This window comes from Leucopleurus acutus (genome assembly GCF_964270905.1).
Source record: "Leucopleurus acutus genome assembly, chromosome: X".
Classification (NCBI taxonomy): Eukaryota; Metazoa; Chordata; class Mammalia; order Artiodactyla; family Delphinidae; genus Leucopleurus; species Leucopleurus acutus.
In genome coordinates, this window is record NC_139148.1 from 55,313,399 (window position 1) to 55,328,523 (window position 15,125).

The following is a 15,125-nucleotide window of genomic DNA, read 5'->3' on the forward strand; positions in this document are numbered from 1 at the left end:
ACTATTCTACTAATGAGACTTTTTCTTCTTTTGTGTATACTAGGTCCACTTATCAGAGGAGAGGTTGGTGATATTCTAACTGTGGTATTCAAGAACAATGCCAGCCGGCCCTACTCTGTGCATGCCCATGGAGTGCTAGAATCTAGCACCGGCTGGCCACTGGCTGCTGAGCCTGGTGAGTGGGAACACTTAGTGAAGGAACACGTGAAGCATCTCTGTTTCAGCTCTCTGGCTTGTTCCTTTAAAAACTATATATATATATATATATATATATATATATATATATATATATATATGTCCTTAGCGAACAGAAACAGGAATATTAACCAGAACTAAGCCCCAGTCTGAATCTGTCCCTATGAAACACTCATTTTTTCAATCTCAGAACAGACTGTTCACCTAAGGTCTTGTGTGTGTGTGTGTGTGGCTTAAAATAATACAAATTTATTATCTTCTGGTTCTGTAGGTCAGAGGTCTGACATGGGTCTTCCTGGACTAGGATCAAGGTTTTGGCAGGGCCTGTGTTTTTTCTAAAGGATCTAGGGGAGAATCCATTTCCTTGTCCTTTCCAGCTTCTAGAGGTCACCCACATTCCTTGGCTCACACCCGATTCCCCCAGGTTCAAGCCAGCAGCAGTGGGATGAATCTTTTTCACATTGTGTCACTATAACACTGATTTTCTGCCTGCTTTTTCCATTTAAAATATTTGTGGCAAAACAAACATAAAATTTGCTATCATAACCATTTTAAGTGTACAGTTCAGTGGCATTAAGTACATTCACATTGTTGTGCAGCCATCACTGTCATCCAGCCATAGAACTGTTTTCATCTTGCAAAACTGAAACTCTATACCCATTAAATAGTAACTTGCCATTCCTCCTTCCCCAGCTCATGGCAACCAACATTCTACTTTCTTGTCTTTATGGATTTGACCTAGGTAGCTCATGTAAGTAAAATCATACAGTACTTGACCTTTTCTGACTAGATAACTTCACTTGGCATAATGTTCTCATGGTTCATCCATGTTGTATTTTGTGACAGGGTTTCCTTCCTTTTTAAGGCTGAATAATATTACACTATATATATACCCCACATATATATGTGTGTGTATATATATATATATATATATATATATATATATATACACAAAACATTGTTTTTTAAGGTATGTAAATTTTATTTTATTTTTTTATTCTTTTTTTAAACATCTTTATTGGAGTATAATTGCTTTACAATGGTGTGTTAGTTTCTGCTTTAAAACAAAGTGAATCAGTTATACATATACATATGTTCCCATACCTCTTCCTCTTGTGTCTCGCTCCCCCCACACTCCCTATCCCACCCCTCTAGGTGGTCACAAACCACCGAGCTGATCTCCCTGGACTATACAGCTGCTTCCCACTAGCTATCTATTTTACGTTTGGTAGTGTATATATGTCCATGCCACGCTCTCACTTTGTCACAGCTTACCATCCCCCTCCCCATATCCTCAACTACATGCTGTAGTAGGTCTGTGTCTTTATTCCCAGCTTACCCATAGGTACTTCATGGCCTTTTTATTTATTTTTTTTCTTAGATTGCATATATATGTGTTAGCATACGGTATTTTTTTTCTCTTTCTAACGTACTTCACTCTGTATGACAGATTGGAGGTCCATCCACCTCACTACAAAAAGCTCAATTTCATTTCTTTTTATGGCTGAGTATTATTCCATTGTATATATGTGCCACAACTTCTTTATCCATTCATCTGATGATGGACACAGGTTGCTTCCATGTCTTGGCTATTGTAAATAGAGCTGCAATGAACATTTTGGTACATGAATCTTTTTTTTTTTTTTTGGTACGCGGGCCTCTCACCGCTGCGGCCCCTCCCGCTGTGGAGCACAGGCTCCGGACGCGCAGGGCCAGCGGCCATGGCTCACAGGCCCAGCCGCTCCGCGACATGCGGGATCCTCCCGGACCGAGGCACGAACCCGTGGACCCTGCATCGGCAGGCGGACTCTCAACCACTGCGCCACCAGGGAAGCCCCATGAATCTTTTTGAATTACGGTTTTCTAAGGGTATATGCCCAGTAGTGGGATTGCTGGGTCGTATGGTAATTCTATTTTTAGTTTTTTTTTTTTACATCTTTATTGGAGTATAATTGCTTTACAATGGTGTGTTAGTTTCTGCTTTATAATAAAGTGAATCAGTTATACATATACATATGTTCCCATACCTCTTCCCTCTTGCGTCTCCCTCCCTCCCACCCCCCCTATCCCACCCCTCCATGCGGTGACAAAGCGCCGACCTGATCTCCCTGTGCTATGCGGCTGCTTCCCACTAGCTATATACCTTACGTTTGGTAGTGTATATATGTCCATGCCTCTCTCTCGCTTTGTCACAGCTTACACTTCCCCCTCCCTATATCCTCAAGTCCATTCTCTAGTAGGTCTGTGTCTTTATTCCTGTCTTACCCATAGATTCTTCATGACATATTTTTTCTTAAATTCCATATATATATATATGTTAGCATACAGTATTTGTCTTTCTCTTTCTGACTTACTTCACTCTGTATGACAGACTCTAGGTCTATCCACCTCATTACAAATAGCTCAATTTCGTTTCTTTTCATGGCTGACTAATATTCCATTGTATATATGTGCCACATCTTCTTTATCCATTCATCTGATGATGGACACTTAGGTTGTTTCCATCTCTGGGCTATTGTAAATAGAGCTGCAATGAACATTTTGGTACATGACTCTTTTAGAATTATGGTTTTCTCAGGGTATATGCCCAGTAGTGGGATTGCTGGGTCATATGGTAGTTCTATTTGTAGTTTTTTAAGGAACTTCCATACTGTTCTCCATAGTGGCTGAACCAATTCACATTCCCACCAGCAGTGCAAGAGTGTTCCCATTTCTCCACACCCTCTCCAGAATTAATTGTTTCTAGATTTTTTGTTGATGGCCATTCTGACCAGTGTGAGATGATATCTCATTGTAGTTTTGATTTGCATTTCTCTAATGATTAAAGATGGTGAGGATTCTTTCATGTGTTTGTTGGCAATCTGTATATCTTCTTTGGAGAAATGTCTATTTAGGTCTTTTGCCCATTTGTGGATTGGGTTGTTTGTATTTTTGATATTGAGCTGCATGAGTGGCTTGTACATTTTGGAGATGAATCCTTTGTCAGGGACTGCATTTGCAAATATTTATCCCATTCTGAGGGTTGTCTTTTGGTCTTGTTTATGGTTTCCTTTGCTGTGTAAAAGTTTTAAGTTGCATTAGGTCTCATTTGTTTATATTTGTTTTTATTTTCTTTTCTCTAGGAGGTGGGTCAAAAGGATCTTGCTGTGATTTATGTCATAGAGTATTCTGCCTATGTTTTCCTCTAAGATTATGATAGTGCCTGGTCTTACATTTAGGTCTTTAATCCATTTTGAGTATATTTTTGTGTAAGGTGTTAGGGAGTGTTCTAATTTCATACTTTTACATGTACCTGTCCAGTTTTCCCAGCACCACTTATTGAAGAGGCTGTCTTTTCTCCACTATATATTCTTGCATCCTTTATCAAAGATAAAGAGGCTATATGTGCGTGGGTTTATCTCTGGGCTTTCTACCCTGTTCCATTTGTCTATATTTCTGTTTTTGTGCCAGTAGCATACTGTCTTGATGAATGTAGATTTGTAGTATAGTCTGAAGACAGGGAGGCTGATTCCTCCAGCTCCATTTTTTTTTTCTTTCTCAAGATTGCTTTGGTATTCAGGTTCTTTGTGTTCCCATGTAAATTGTGAAATTTTTTGTTCTAGTTCTGTGAAAAATGCCAGTGGTAGTTTGATAGGGATGGCATTAAATCTGTAGATTGCTTTGGGTAGTAGAGTCATTTCCACAATATTGATTCTTCTAATCCAAGAACATTGTATATCTCTCCATCTGTTTGTATCATCTTTAATTTCTTTATTCAGTGTGTTATAATTTTCTGTGTACAGGTATTTTGACTCCTTACGTAGGTTTAATCCTAGATATTTTATTCTTTTTGTTGCAATGGTAAATGGGATTGATTTCTTAATTTCACTTTCAGATTTTTCATCATTATTGTATAGGAATGCAAGAGATTTCTGTGCATTAATTTTGTATCCTGCTACTTTACCAAATTCATTGATTAGCTCTACTAGTTTTCTGCTAGCATCTTTAGGATTCTCTATGTATACTATCATGTGATATTCAAACAGTGACAGCTTTACTTCTTCTTTTCCGTTTTGAATTCCTTTTATTTCTTTTTCTCCTCTGAGAGCTGTGGCTAAAACTTCCAAAACTATGTTGAATAATAGTGGTGAGAGTGGGCAACCTTGTCTTGTTCCTGAACTTAGTGAAAATGGTTTCAGTTTTTCACCATTGAGGACGAAGTTGGCTGTGGGTTTGTCATATAAGGCCTTTATTATGTTGAGGAAATTTTCCCTGCTTTCCCTGAGGAAAGCAGGGCTTTTATCATAAATGGGGGTTGAATTTTGTCAAAAGCTTTCTCTGCGTCTATTGAGATGATCATATGGTTTTTCTCCTCTTTTTGTTAATATGGTGTATCACATTGATTGATTTGTGTATATTGAAGAATCCTTGCATTCCTGGAATAAACCCCACTTGATCATGGTGTATGGTCCTTTTAATGTGCTGCTGGATTCTGTTTGCTAGTATTTTGTTGAGGATTTTTGCATCCATATTCATCAGTGATATTGACCTGTAGTTTTCTTTCTTTGTGACATCCTTGTGTGGTTTTGGTATCAGGGTGATGGTGGTCTCGTAGAATGTGTTTGGGAGTGTTCCTCCCTCTGCTATATTTTGGAAGAGTTTGAGTAGGATAGGTGTTAGCTCTTCTCTAAATGTTTGTTAGTATTCGCCTGTGAAGCCCTCTGATCCTGGGCTTTTGTTTGTTGGAAGATTTTTAATCACAGTTTCAATTTCAGGGCTTATGATTGGTCTGTTCATATTTTCTATTTCTTCCGGGTTCAGTCTCAGCAGGTTGTGCATATCTAAGAATTTGTCCATTTCTTCCAGGTTGTCCATTTTATTGTCATAGAGTTGCTAGTAGTAATCTCTCATGATCCTTTGTATTTCTGCAGCGTCAGTTGTTCCTTCTCCTTTTTCATTTCTAATTCTATTGATTTGAGTCTTCTCCCTGTTTTTCTTGATGAGTCTGGCTAATGGTTTATCAATTTTGTTTATCTTTACAAAGAACCAGTTTTTAGTTTTATTGATTTTTGATATCGTTTCCTTCATTTCTTTCTCATTTATTTCTGATCTGATCTTTATGATTTCTTTCCTTCTGCTAACTTTTGGTTTTTTTTGTTCTTCTTTCTCTAATTGCTTTAGGTGCAAGGTTAGGTTGTTTATTTGAGATGTTTCCTGTTTCTTAAGGTAGGACTGTATTGCTATAATCTTTACTCTTAGAACTACTTTTGCTGCATCCCATAGGTTTTGGGTCGTTGGGTCTCCATTGTTATTTGCTTCTAGGTATTTTCTGATTGCCTCTTTGATTTCTTCAGTGATCACTTTGTTATTAAGTAGTGTATTTTTTAGCCTCCTTGTGTTTGTACTTTTTACAGATCTTTTCCTGTAATTGATATCTAATCTCATAGTGTTGTAGTCAGAAAAGATAATTGATACAATTTCAATTTTCTTAAATTTACCAAGGCTTGATTTGTGACCCAAGATATGATCTATCCTGGAGAATGTTCCATGAGCACTTGAGAAAAATATGTATTCTGTTGTTTTTGGATGGAATGTACTGTAAATATCAATTAAGTCCATCTTGTTTAATGTATCATTTAAAGCTTTTGTTTACTTATTTATTTTCATTTTGGATGATCTGTCCATTGGTGAAAGTGGTGTGTTAATGTCCCCTACTATGATTATGCTAATGTCTTTTATGGCTGTTAGTATTTGCCTTATGTATTGAGGTGCTCCTATGTTGGGTGCATTAATATTTACAATTGTTATATCTTCTCCTTGGATCGATCCCGTAATCATTATATAGTGTCCTTCTTTATCTCTTTTAATAGTCTTTTTTAAAAGTCTATTTTGTCTGATATGAGAATTGCTATTCCAGCTTTCTTTTGATTTCCATTTGCATGGAATATCATTTTCCATCCCCTCACTTTCTGTCTCTATGTGTCCCTAAGTCTGAAGTCGGTCTCTTGTAGACAGCATATATGTGGGTCTTGATTTTGTATCCTTTCACCCAGTCTCTGTCTTTTGGTGTGAGTATTTAATCCATTTACCTTTAAGGTAATAATTGATATATATGTTCCTATTCCCATTTTATAATTGTTTTGTGTTTGTAATTGTAGGCCTTTCCCTTCTCTTGTGTTTCTTGCCTAGAGAAGTTCCTTTAGCGTTTGTTGTAAAGCTGATTTGTTGGTGCTGAACTCTCTCAGCTTTTGCTTGTCTGTAAGTGTTTTAATTTCTCCATCAAATCTGAATGAGATCATTGCTGGGTAGAGTATTCTTGGTTGTAGGTTTTTCTCCTTCATCACTTTAAGTATGTTCTGCCACTCCCTTCTGGCTTGCAGAGTTTCTGCTGAAAGATCAGCTGTTACCCTTATGGGGATTCCCTTGTGTGTTATTTGTTGTTTTTGCTTTGCTGCTTTTAATATGTTTTCTTTGTATTTAATTTTTGTTAATTTGCTTAGTATGTGTCTTGGCGTGTTTCTCCTTGGATTTATCCTGTATGGGTCTCTCTGTGCTTTCTGGACTTGATTATTTCCTTTCCCATATTAGGGAAGTTTTCAACTATAATCTCTTCAAATATTTTCTCAGTCCCTTTCTTTTTCTCTTCTTTTTCTGGCAACCCTATAATTTGAATGTTGGTGTGTTTAATGTTGTCCTAGTGGTCTCTGAGTCTGTCCTCAGTTCTTTACAGTCTTTTTCATTTATTCTCCTCTGCAGTAATTATTTCTACTATTTTATCTTCCAGGTTACTTATCTGTTCTTCTGCCTCAGTTATTCTGCTATTGATCCCTTCTAGAGTATTTTTAATTTCATTTATTGTGTTGTTCATCATTGCTTGTTTCCTCTTTAGTTCTTCTAGGTCCTTGTTAAATGTTTCTTGCATTTTCTCACTTCTGTTTGCAAGATTTTGGATCATCTTTACTATCATTATTCTGAATTCTTTTTCAGGTAGACTGCCTATTTCCTCTTCATTTGTTACATCTGGTGGGTTTTTACCTTACTCCTTCATCTGCTGTGTATTTTTCTGTCCTCTCATTTTGCTTATCCCACTGTGTTTGGGGTCTCCTGTTTTCATTCTGCAGGTTCATAGTTCCCATTGTTTTTGGTGTCTGTCCCCAGTGGCTAAGGTTTGTTCAATGTGTTGTGTAGACTTTCTGTTGGAGGGGACTAGTGCCTGTGTTCTCTTGGCTGAGGTAAGATCTTGTCTTTCTGGTGGGCAGGTCCACGTCTGGTGGTGTATTTTGTGGTATCTGTGGCCTTATTATCATTTTAGGCAGCCTCTCTGCTATGGGTGGGGTTGTGTTCCTTTCTTTCTAGTTGTTTTGCATAGGGTGTCCAGCACTGTAGCTTGCTGGTCGTTGAGTGAAGCTGCGTCTTGGTCTTGAGATGGAGATCTCTGGGAGATTTTCACCATTTGATATTATGTGGAACTGGGAGGTCTCTTGTGGATCAGTGTCCTAAAGTTGGCTCTCCCACCTCAGAGGCACAGCACTGACTCCTGGCTGGAGCACCAAGATCCTTTCATCCACATGGCTCAGAAGAAAAGGGAGAAAAAATAGAAAGAAAGAAGAAAGAAAGAAAGAAAGAAAGAAAGAAAGAAAGAAAGAAAGAAAGAAAGAAAGAAAGAAAGAAAGAAAGAAAGAAAGAAAGAAAGAAAGAAAGAAGGAAAGAAAGAAAGAAAGAAAGAAAGGAAGAAAGAAAGAAAGAGGATAAAATAGAATAAAATAAAGTTATTAAAATAAAAAGTAATTATTAAGAAATTTTTTTAAAAAATAAAAAATGAATAAATAAAATGGATGGACAGAACCCTCAGACAAATGGTGAAAGCAAAGTTTTGCAGACAAAATCTCACAGAGAAGCATACATGTACACCCTTACAAAAAGTGGAAAAAGGGAAAAAATAATATATCTTGCTCTCAAAGTCCATCTCCTCAATTTGGGATGATTCGTTGTCTAATCAGGTTTTCCACAGTTGCAGGGTACATCAAGTTGATTGTGGAGATTTAATCTGCTGCTCCTGAGGCTGCTCGGATAATTTTCCCTTTCTCTTCTTTTTTCGTACAGCTCTCGGGTTTCAGCTTTGGATTTGGCCCTGCCTCTCCATGTAGGTCACCTGAGGGCGTCTGTTCTTCCCTCAGACAGGAAGGGGTTAAAGGAGCAACTGATTTGTGGGCTCTGGCTCACTGAGGTCGGTGGAAAGGAGGGGTACAGATGCGGGGCGAACCTGTGGCCGCAGAGGCTGGCATGATGTTGCAACAGCCTGAGGCGTGCTGTGTGTTCTCCTGGGGAAGTTGTCCCTGGATCACGGGACCCTGGCAGTAGCGTGCTACACAGGCTCCCGGGAGGAGTGGTGTGGATAGTGACCTGTGCTCGCTCACAGGCTTCTTGATGGTGACAGCAGCAGCCTTAGCATCTCATCTCCGTCTCTGTGGTCCGCACTGTTAGCCGCGGATTGCGCCCGTCTCTGGAGCTCCTTTAAGTAGTGCTCTTAATCCCCTCTCCTCATGCACCAGGAAACAAAGAGGGAAGAAAAAGTCTCTTGCCTCTTTGGCAGGTCCAGACATTTTCCTGGACTCCCTCCTGGCTAGCTGTGGTGCACTAACCTCTTCAGGCTGTGTTCACACCACCAACCCTCATCCTCTCCCTGCGATCCGACCAAAGCCCGAGCCTCAGCTCCCAGCCCCCACCTGCCCTGGCAGGTGAGCAGACAAGCCTCTCGGGCTGGTGCTGGTTGGCACCAATCCTCTGTGCAGGAATCTCTCCACTTTGCCCTCTGCACCGCTGTTGCTGTGCTCTCCTGCATGTATCTGAAGCTTCCCCCCTCCGCCACCCACAGTCTCTGGCCACGATGGGGCTTCCTAGTGTGTGGAAACATTTCCTGCTTCACAGCTCCCTCCCACTGGTGCAGGTACCATCCTTATTCTTTTGTCTCTGTTTTTTCTTTTTTCTTTTGTCCTACCCAGGTACGTGGGGAGTTTCTTGCCTTTTGGGAGGTCTGAAGTCTTTTGATAGCATTCAGTGGGTGTTCTATAGGAGCAGTTCCACGTGTAGATGTTTTTCTGATATATCTGTGGGGAGGAATGTGATCTCCGCATCTTACTCTTCTGCCATCTTCCACCACCTTAGGTCTTTTGTTTAATCAAAGACATGCTCAACACTTGCCACACATGGAGCCTTATACTGTCATTAGCACTGAGTACAGATTGAGCTTCTAACCCTCTCTAGATCTGAAGTTGAACTTGGCTATAGTCTGAGCTCCTAATCATGACTAGAGAGTGACCTGTACCAGACCACAAACTGATCCTTAAACCCAGCCATAGATAAAGTTGTTGTCCTCTTAGTACAGACTAAATCCTAACTTCAGTCATATACTAAACTTCTAATACTAAATGTAGTGTTACCATATTCCTGACCACATTATCTTCCATGCATTCATTCATTGAATTAACACTTACTGGAGCCTTACTGGGTGCAGGAGAAATTTTAGAAATTATAGAAAGAGTGGGGAATAATACTTTTTCATACCCTAAAAAAAAAACTTGGGCTAATAGGATAGATAAGTAAACCAGTAATTATAATCCCAGTTTTAACTGTTAAATCGGGGCTTTAAAAATGTGCCATGGAAGTGTAGAATAGGGTACCTAATCTAAAGTTTGGATGGTCAAGGATTGTTTCCCAGAGTAGGTGATAGCTGAGATCTAAATCAGTAGTTCTCAAACTTTAGCATGCATCAGAATCACCTGGAAAGTCTGTTAAATCATAGACTTCTGGGAATATCCCCAGATCCTCTGATTCAGTAGGTCTGGGATAGGGTTCAAGAATTTTCTTATTCAAACAATTTCCTAGGTGATTCTGATGTTGCTGGATCAGGATCTACACCTTAAGAACCACTAATCTAAAAAATGAGAAGTAAGTATACAGGTAAATTGGTAAATTGATAGTGTGGAAGAAAAGAAGAAATTTGATGTTGAGGAATGGGTTCTAAAAAGATCAAGTAAGTAGAATCAACAGGATTTGATTAATTGGATATGGAAGGTGAGAAGGAGGATTCTTGAATGACAGCCAGATATTTGGAGGAAAATCCTGGAATGATTCCCACATTTTTGGCCTGGACAACCAGATATATGGTAATGTCATTCACCACTATAGGGAACATGGGCAGAAACTGATTTGGGATGGGGAAGAATGGATGATGGTGAGTTCACATTGGAATTTCTTGAATTTGTGATGTCTGTAAGACAACGAAATAGAGATATCTAATAGACATAAAGGTCCAAAGCTCAAAAGAAATGTAGGATCTGAAGGAATAGGTGTGAAAGACATCAACATTTAAGTAGTAATTGAAGGCAAAGAAATAAGCACAGTCACCCTGGAAGAGTATATTCATTGGGACAGTAGGAATCCTAGAATGATACCCTGAGGAAAACCAACTTTTAAGGGAGGTACTAATTGAAAGGTAAGCGTGAGAAAAAGTGAGCAAGATGTTAGAAGAAAAACCATGATAAGATTGTATCGAAAATGTTTAAAAGATCATTTCAAAAATGAAGAGGTCAACAGTTTCAGCTTCCTCAGAGGGATTAAATGAGATAACATAAAATTTCCCATTGGATATAGCAACAGAGGAATGGCTGGTGCTTTTCATAAATTGGTGGGAAAAGAAGCCAGATTATAATGGAATAAAGAGTAATTGGGAGAGTTGGGAGTAGAAACAGTGAGTGTGGATTGATTTTAAGACTTAAGAAGAGCAATTTCAGGTGACGAGATGGTCTGGGGTTTGACCAGGGGCTAAAGTAAAGTGGAAGTGAAAGTTAATGGAATTGAGATCAAGGGACTGAAAGGCTAGAGTGTTGGATGAGTCATACATATAGACTTCAAAGTTACTCAGAAGAGTGGTAGAGATTGGGGTGGAAAGGAAGATGGTGATCCAGGTACTAAAATCATCAATAAATGAGTAAAAGGAGAAAGGAGATACATTGGAAGCAGGGAAAACATTTAGAAGGTTGTTGTACATACAAGTGATGATGATGACTTTAACAAAAATGGTAGGAAATGAGGATTGAGAGAATTAGTTGGGTTTGAGGGATGTTAATGGATAATTAATAGGACACGATGATTGTACAGGTGTTAGGGGATAAGAGAGTTAAGGATTACAAACTGATTTTTTGGATTAAGCACCTAGATGGTGGTACCACTCACAAAAGAAGATAAAAAAGCACGAAGTATGGGGTGTTTTTGTTTGTTTATTTAGAGGGGGGAGATATTAAGTTTATTTATTTATTTTATTATTATTTTTTTGCAGTACACAGACCTCTCACTGTTGTGGCCTCTCCTGTTGTGGAGCACAGGCTCTGGATGCGTAGATTCAGCGGCCATGGCTCACGGGCCCAGCCGCTCAACAGCATGTGGGATCTTCCTGGACTGGGGCACGAACGTGTGTCCCCTGCATCAGCAGGCGGACTCTCAACTACTGTGTCACCAGAGAAGCCCATTAAGTTTTTTTTTGATTGTCTTGAATATAAGGTACCTGTAAGACATCCAGGTGGAAAAGAGAGCACTGAAAAGAATAGGAGGTTGGGCTTCCCTGGTGGTGCAGTGGTTGAGAGTCCGCCTGCCGATGCAGGGGATGCAGGTTTGTGCCCTGGTCCGGGAAGATCCCACATGCCGCGGAGCAGCTGGGCCCGTGAGCCATGGCTGCTGAGCCTGTGCGTCCGGAGCTTGTGCTCCACAATGGGAGAGGCCACAACAGTGAGAGGCCTGCATACCGCAAAAAAAAAAAAAAAAAAAAAAATAGGAGGCTGTACTCAATTTGAGTATGGGTTTGTAATTTGGAAGAAATATCTGTAAAAATGTGGAGCTTTAACAGTCACCAGTAACTACAATAAATGATAGTTGAAATCATGGTCATATGTGAGATCACCTAGTGAGATAGTGTGTAAAGCGACAATAACATTGAGCTGAGAATGGAACTTTGCAAATACCATTATTTAATAGGAGGTGATATACCTTAAATAATTTATAGATTTGAAGCAGTTCTAATCAAAAGCACAATTGGACATTTTTATACTTAAATGAAATGATTGTATATAAAGTTCATTTGGAAGAATAAGGAATGCCTGGACAAGAAGATCCAAGAAGTATTTTAAAAGATGAATGAGATGAATGGACCTAGAGAATATAATACATAGTGAAGTCAGTCAGACAGAGAAAGACAAATACTATATGATAACACTTATATGTGGAAATTAAAAAAATAATACAATAATATAAAATGAGTCTATATACAAAGCAGAATCAGACTCACAGACATAGAAAACAAATTTATGGTTACCAAAGGGGAGAGGAAAGGAAGAAGGGACAAATTAGGAGTATGGAATTAACAGATACAAACTACTATACATAAAATAGATAAACAACAAAGATATACTGCATAACACAGGGATTTATATTCAATATCTGTGATAACCTATAATGGAATATAATCAGAAAAAAACCTGAATCATTATGCTGTACACCTTAAACTAACACAATATTGTAAATCAACTACTCTTTAATAAAAAAGATTAATGAGAGAAGACTAGCACAACCCAATATTACAGCATATTATAAAGGTACAATAATTAAAGCAGCATGGTACTGTTAAAAAATAATTAATAGGACAAAAAAATCCCTGAAACAGACTCAAAGTTCTACCTTTGTCAACAGCTGTGGGAATACAATTATTCCAATACTAGCCCACATTTCTTCTTTCTACCTCCCTCCTTAGGTCTCCTCACTAAGGAAATGTTATTAACCTGATTAGTCAGAACCCAGGATATTTGTTGGACAATGCCTTACTAGTGGGCAGGGTTACTCTTTCTCTCATCTCAGCACTCTCTATTTCACTCTTCCATGTGGTAAGTTGATCTGTGCCTGCAAATGGGTAAACTGGTTATATGAGTTAAGACTCATATAACTGGTTTTCTGTGTTATGCCTGCACTGCAGATCAAGCTATCTGTTTCAAGGGGCTGGAATGAGGAAGCTTTGTTTAGGACTTTAAGTCAAAGTTTTTCAGAAGCCTCAAGGAGAGGAGTAATTAATAAAAGTCAGACATTCTTGTGGTCCTGTATTAATATTATCACAAGCGCATAGAAATCTTGCCTCTTGCCTCTAATGCTGAGTGTATATAAAAGTTTAATATTAGAAAAATCTAACATTTCAGTGGCAGAAAGGAAAAATTGATCAATACAGTCAGCCCTCCATATCCACTGGTTCAACCAACTACATCCATGGATTCAACCAACTACAGACTGAAAATATAGTTGATCCTTGAACAACATGGATTTGAACTGCACTGGTCCTCTTATATACAGATTTTTTCAATAAATATGTACTAAAGTACTACCCAGTCTGTGGTTGGTTGAATCCACAGATGAGGAACCATGAATATGGAGAGCCAACCATAAAGTTATACGTGGATTTTCATTTTTTATATAATTTTTAAAACATTTATTTATTTATTTGGTTGCACCAGGTCTTAGTTGCAGCAAGCGGGCTCCTTAGTTGTGGATTGCAGGCTCCTTAGTTGTGGCATGCATACTCTTATTTGCAGCATGCATGTGGGATCTAGTTCCTTGATGACGGATCAAACCTGGGCCCCCTGCATTGAGAGCACAGAGTCTTAACCATTGCACCACCAAGGAAGTCCTTATATGTGGATTTTCAGTTGTGTGGAAGGTTGGCATCCTTAACCCTGTGTTGTTCATGGGTCAACTGTATTCAGAAAAAAATTCCAGAAAGTTTCAAAAACCAAAACTTTAATTTGCCATGGGCCAGGAACTATTTACATAGCATTTACATTGTATTTACAACTATTTACATAGTATTTACATTGTATTAGATATTAAAAGTAATCTAGAGATGATTTAATGTATATGAGAGGATGTGTGTAGATTATATGCAAATAGTGTACCATTTATATAAGAGACTTAAGCATGGATTTTTGTATCTATGGTGGTTCCTGGAACCAGTCCCCCATGGATACCGAGAGAGGACTATATGGCTTTAGGACAAGTTGTCTCTTGCCAAAAACAAAATTAGATCTCTGTTTATTACCATATGCTAAAATAAATTACAAACAGATTAAAGGTAAAATAGTTTAAAAATAAAAGAATTAAAAGAAAATATATCTGAATTCTGGGTGGAGATAGATTTTTCTAAGTTTGAGACCCTAAAAAGATGTTTAACACATAAGATATTGTTACTACAGGTAGGAAACTTATTTTTTTTAAAGAGTAGCAAAAGAAAAATGAGTATATAGACAGGAAATTTATGAAGGAAGAAATACAAATGTCTAATGAAAAAAAATTGGGGGGTCACTAATAAATATTGCAGAGCAAATTGGTTAGTAAAACCAATGTGACCTCTGCCTTCATAAATTTTACAGTCTAGGGGAGAAAGCAGGTAGTAAGTGAGAAACCAATAGATACATACATATTTACAAAATTTGGTAAGTTCTATGAAGGAAGCAGAAGAAGATAATGTGACAGGGTGGAGGGAGAAGTGTATAAATCTTCCTGAGGCCATGACGTTTGATTTGAGACCTGATGGATATAAGGAGGTAGGGAGACAACTATGAAAAGAGTATTTGAGGAAGGGGAGAAAATTCCAAGAAAAAGGAACAGCAAGGGTAAGGACCCTGAAGCAAGAGTGTATTCGTTCTGATCAAGAAGAGCAAGACTGCTAGTATTCTGGAATTGAGTAGGCCACAGGGAGAAGGGTAGGCGAAAAGGTCAGAAAGTTAAAAGTGGAAGAAGAGCAGGAAGCAGATTATGTTGGGTCTTACAGGCCATAATAGGAACTTTGAGTGGATTGGGAAACCATTGGAAGATTTTAAGCAGAGGAGCGACATGATCTGACTTACATTTTAACAGGA

The 15,125-nt window shown here is 38.5% G+C and overlaps 1 protein-coding gene across 2 annotated transcripts in view; it reads left to right on the top strand.

The window, feature by feature from the left end:
- HEPH (hephaestin) overlaps positions 1-15,125 on the top strand; it is a gene marked incomplete at both ends in the record, with an annotated part of 87,842 nt that overhangs the window by 45,616 nt on the left and 27,101 nt on the right. For both annotated transcript variants that reach the window (XM_082864783.1, XM_082864782.1), the window contains one exon: positions 44-175. In XM_082864783.1, the coding sequence (XP_082720909.1) occupies positions 44-175 (132 nt within the window). The remainder of the gene's footprint in view (positions 1-43; positions 176-15,125) is intronic.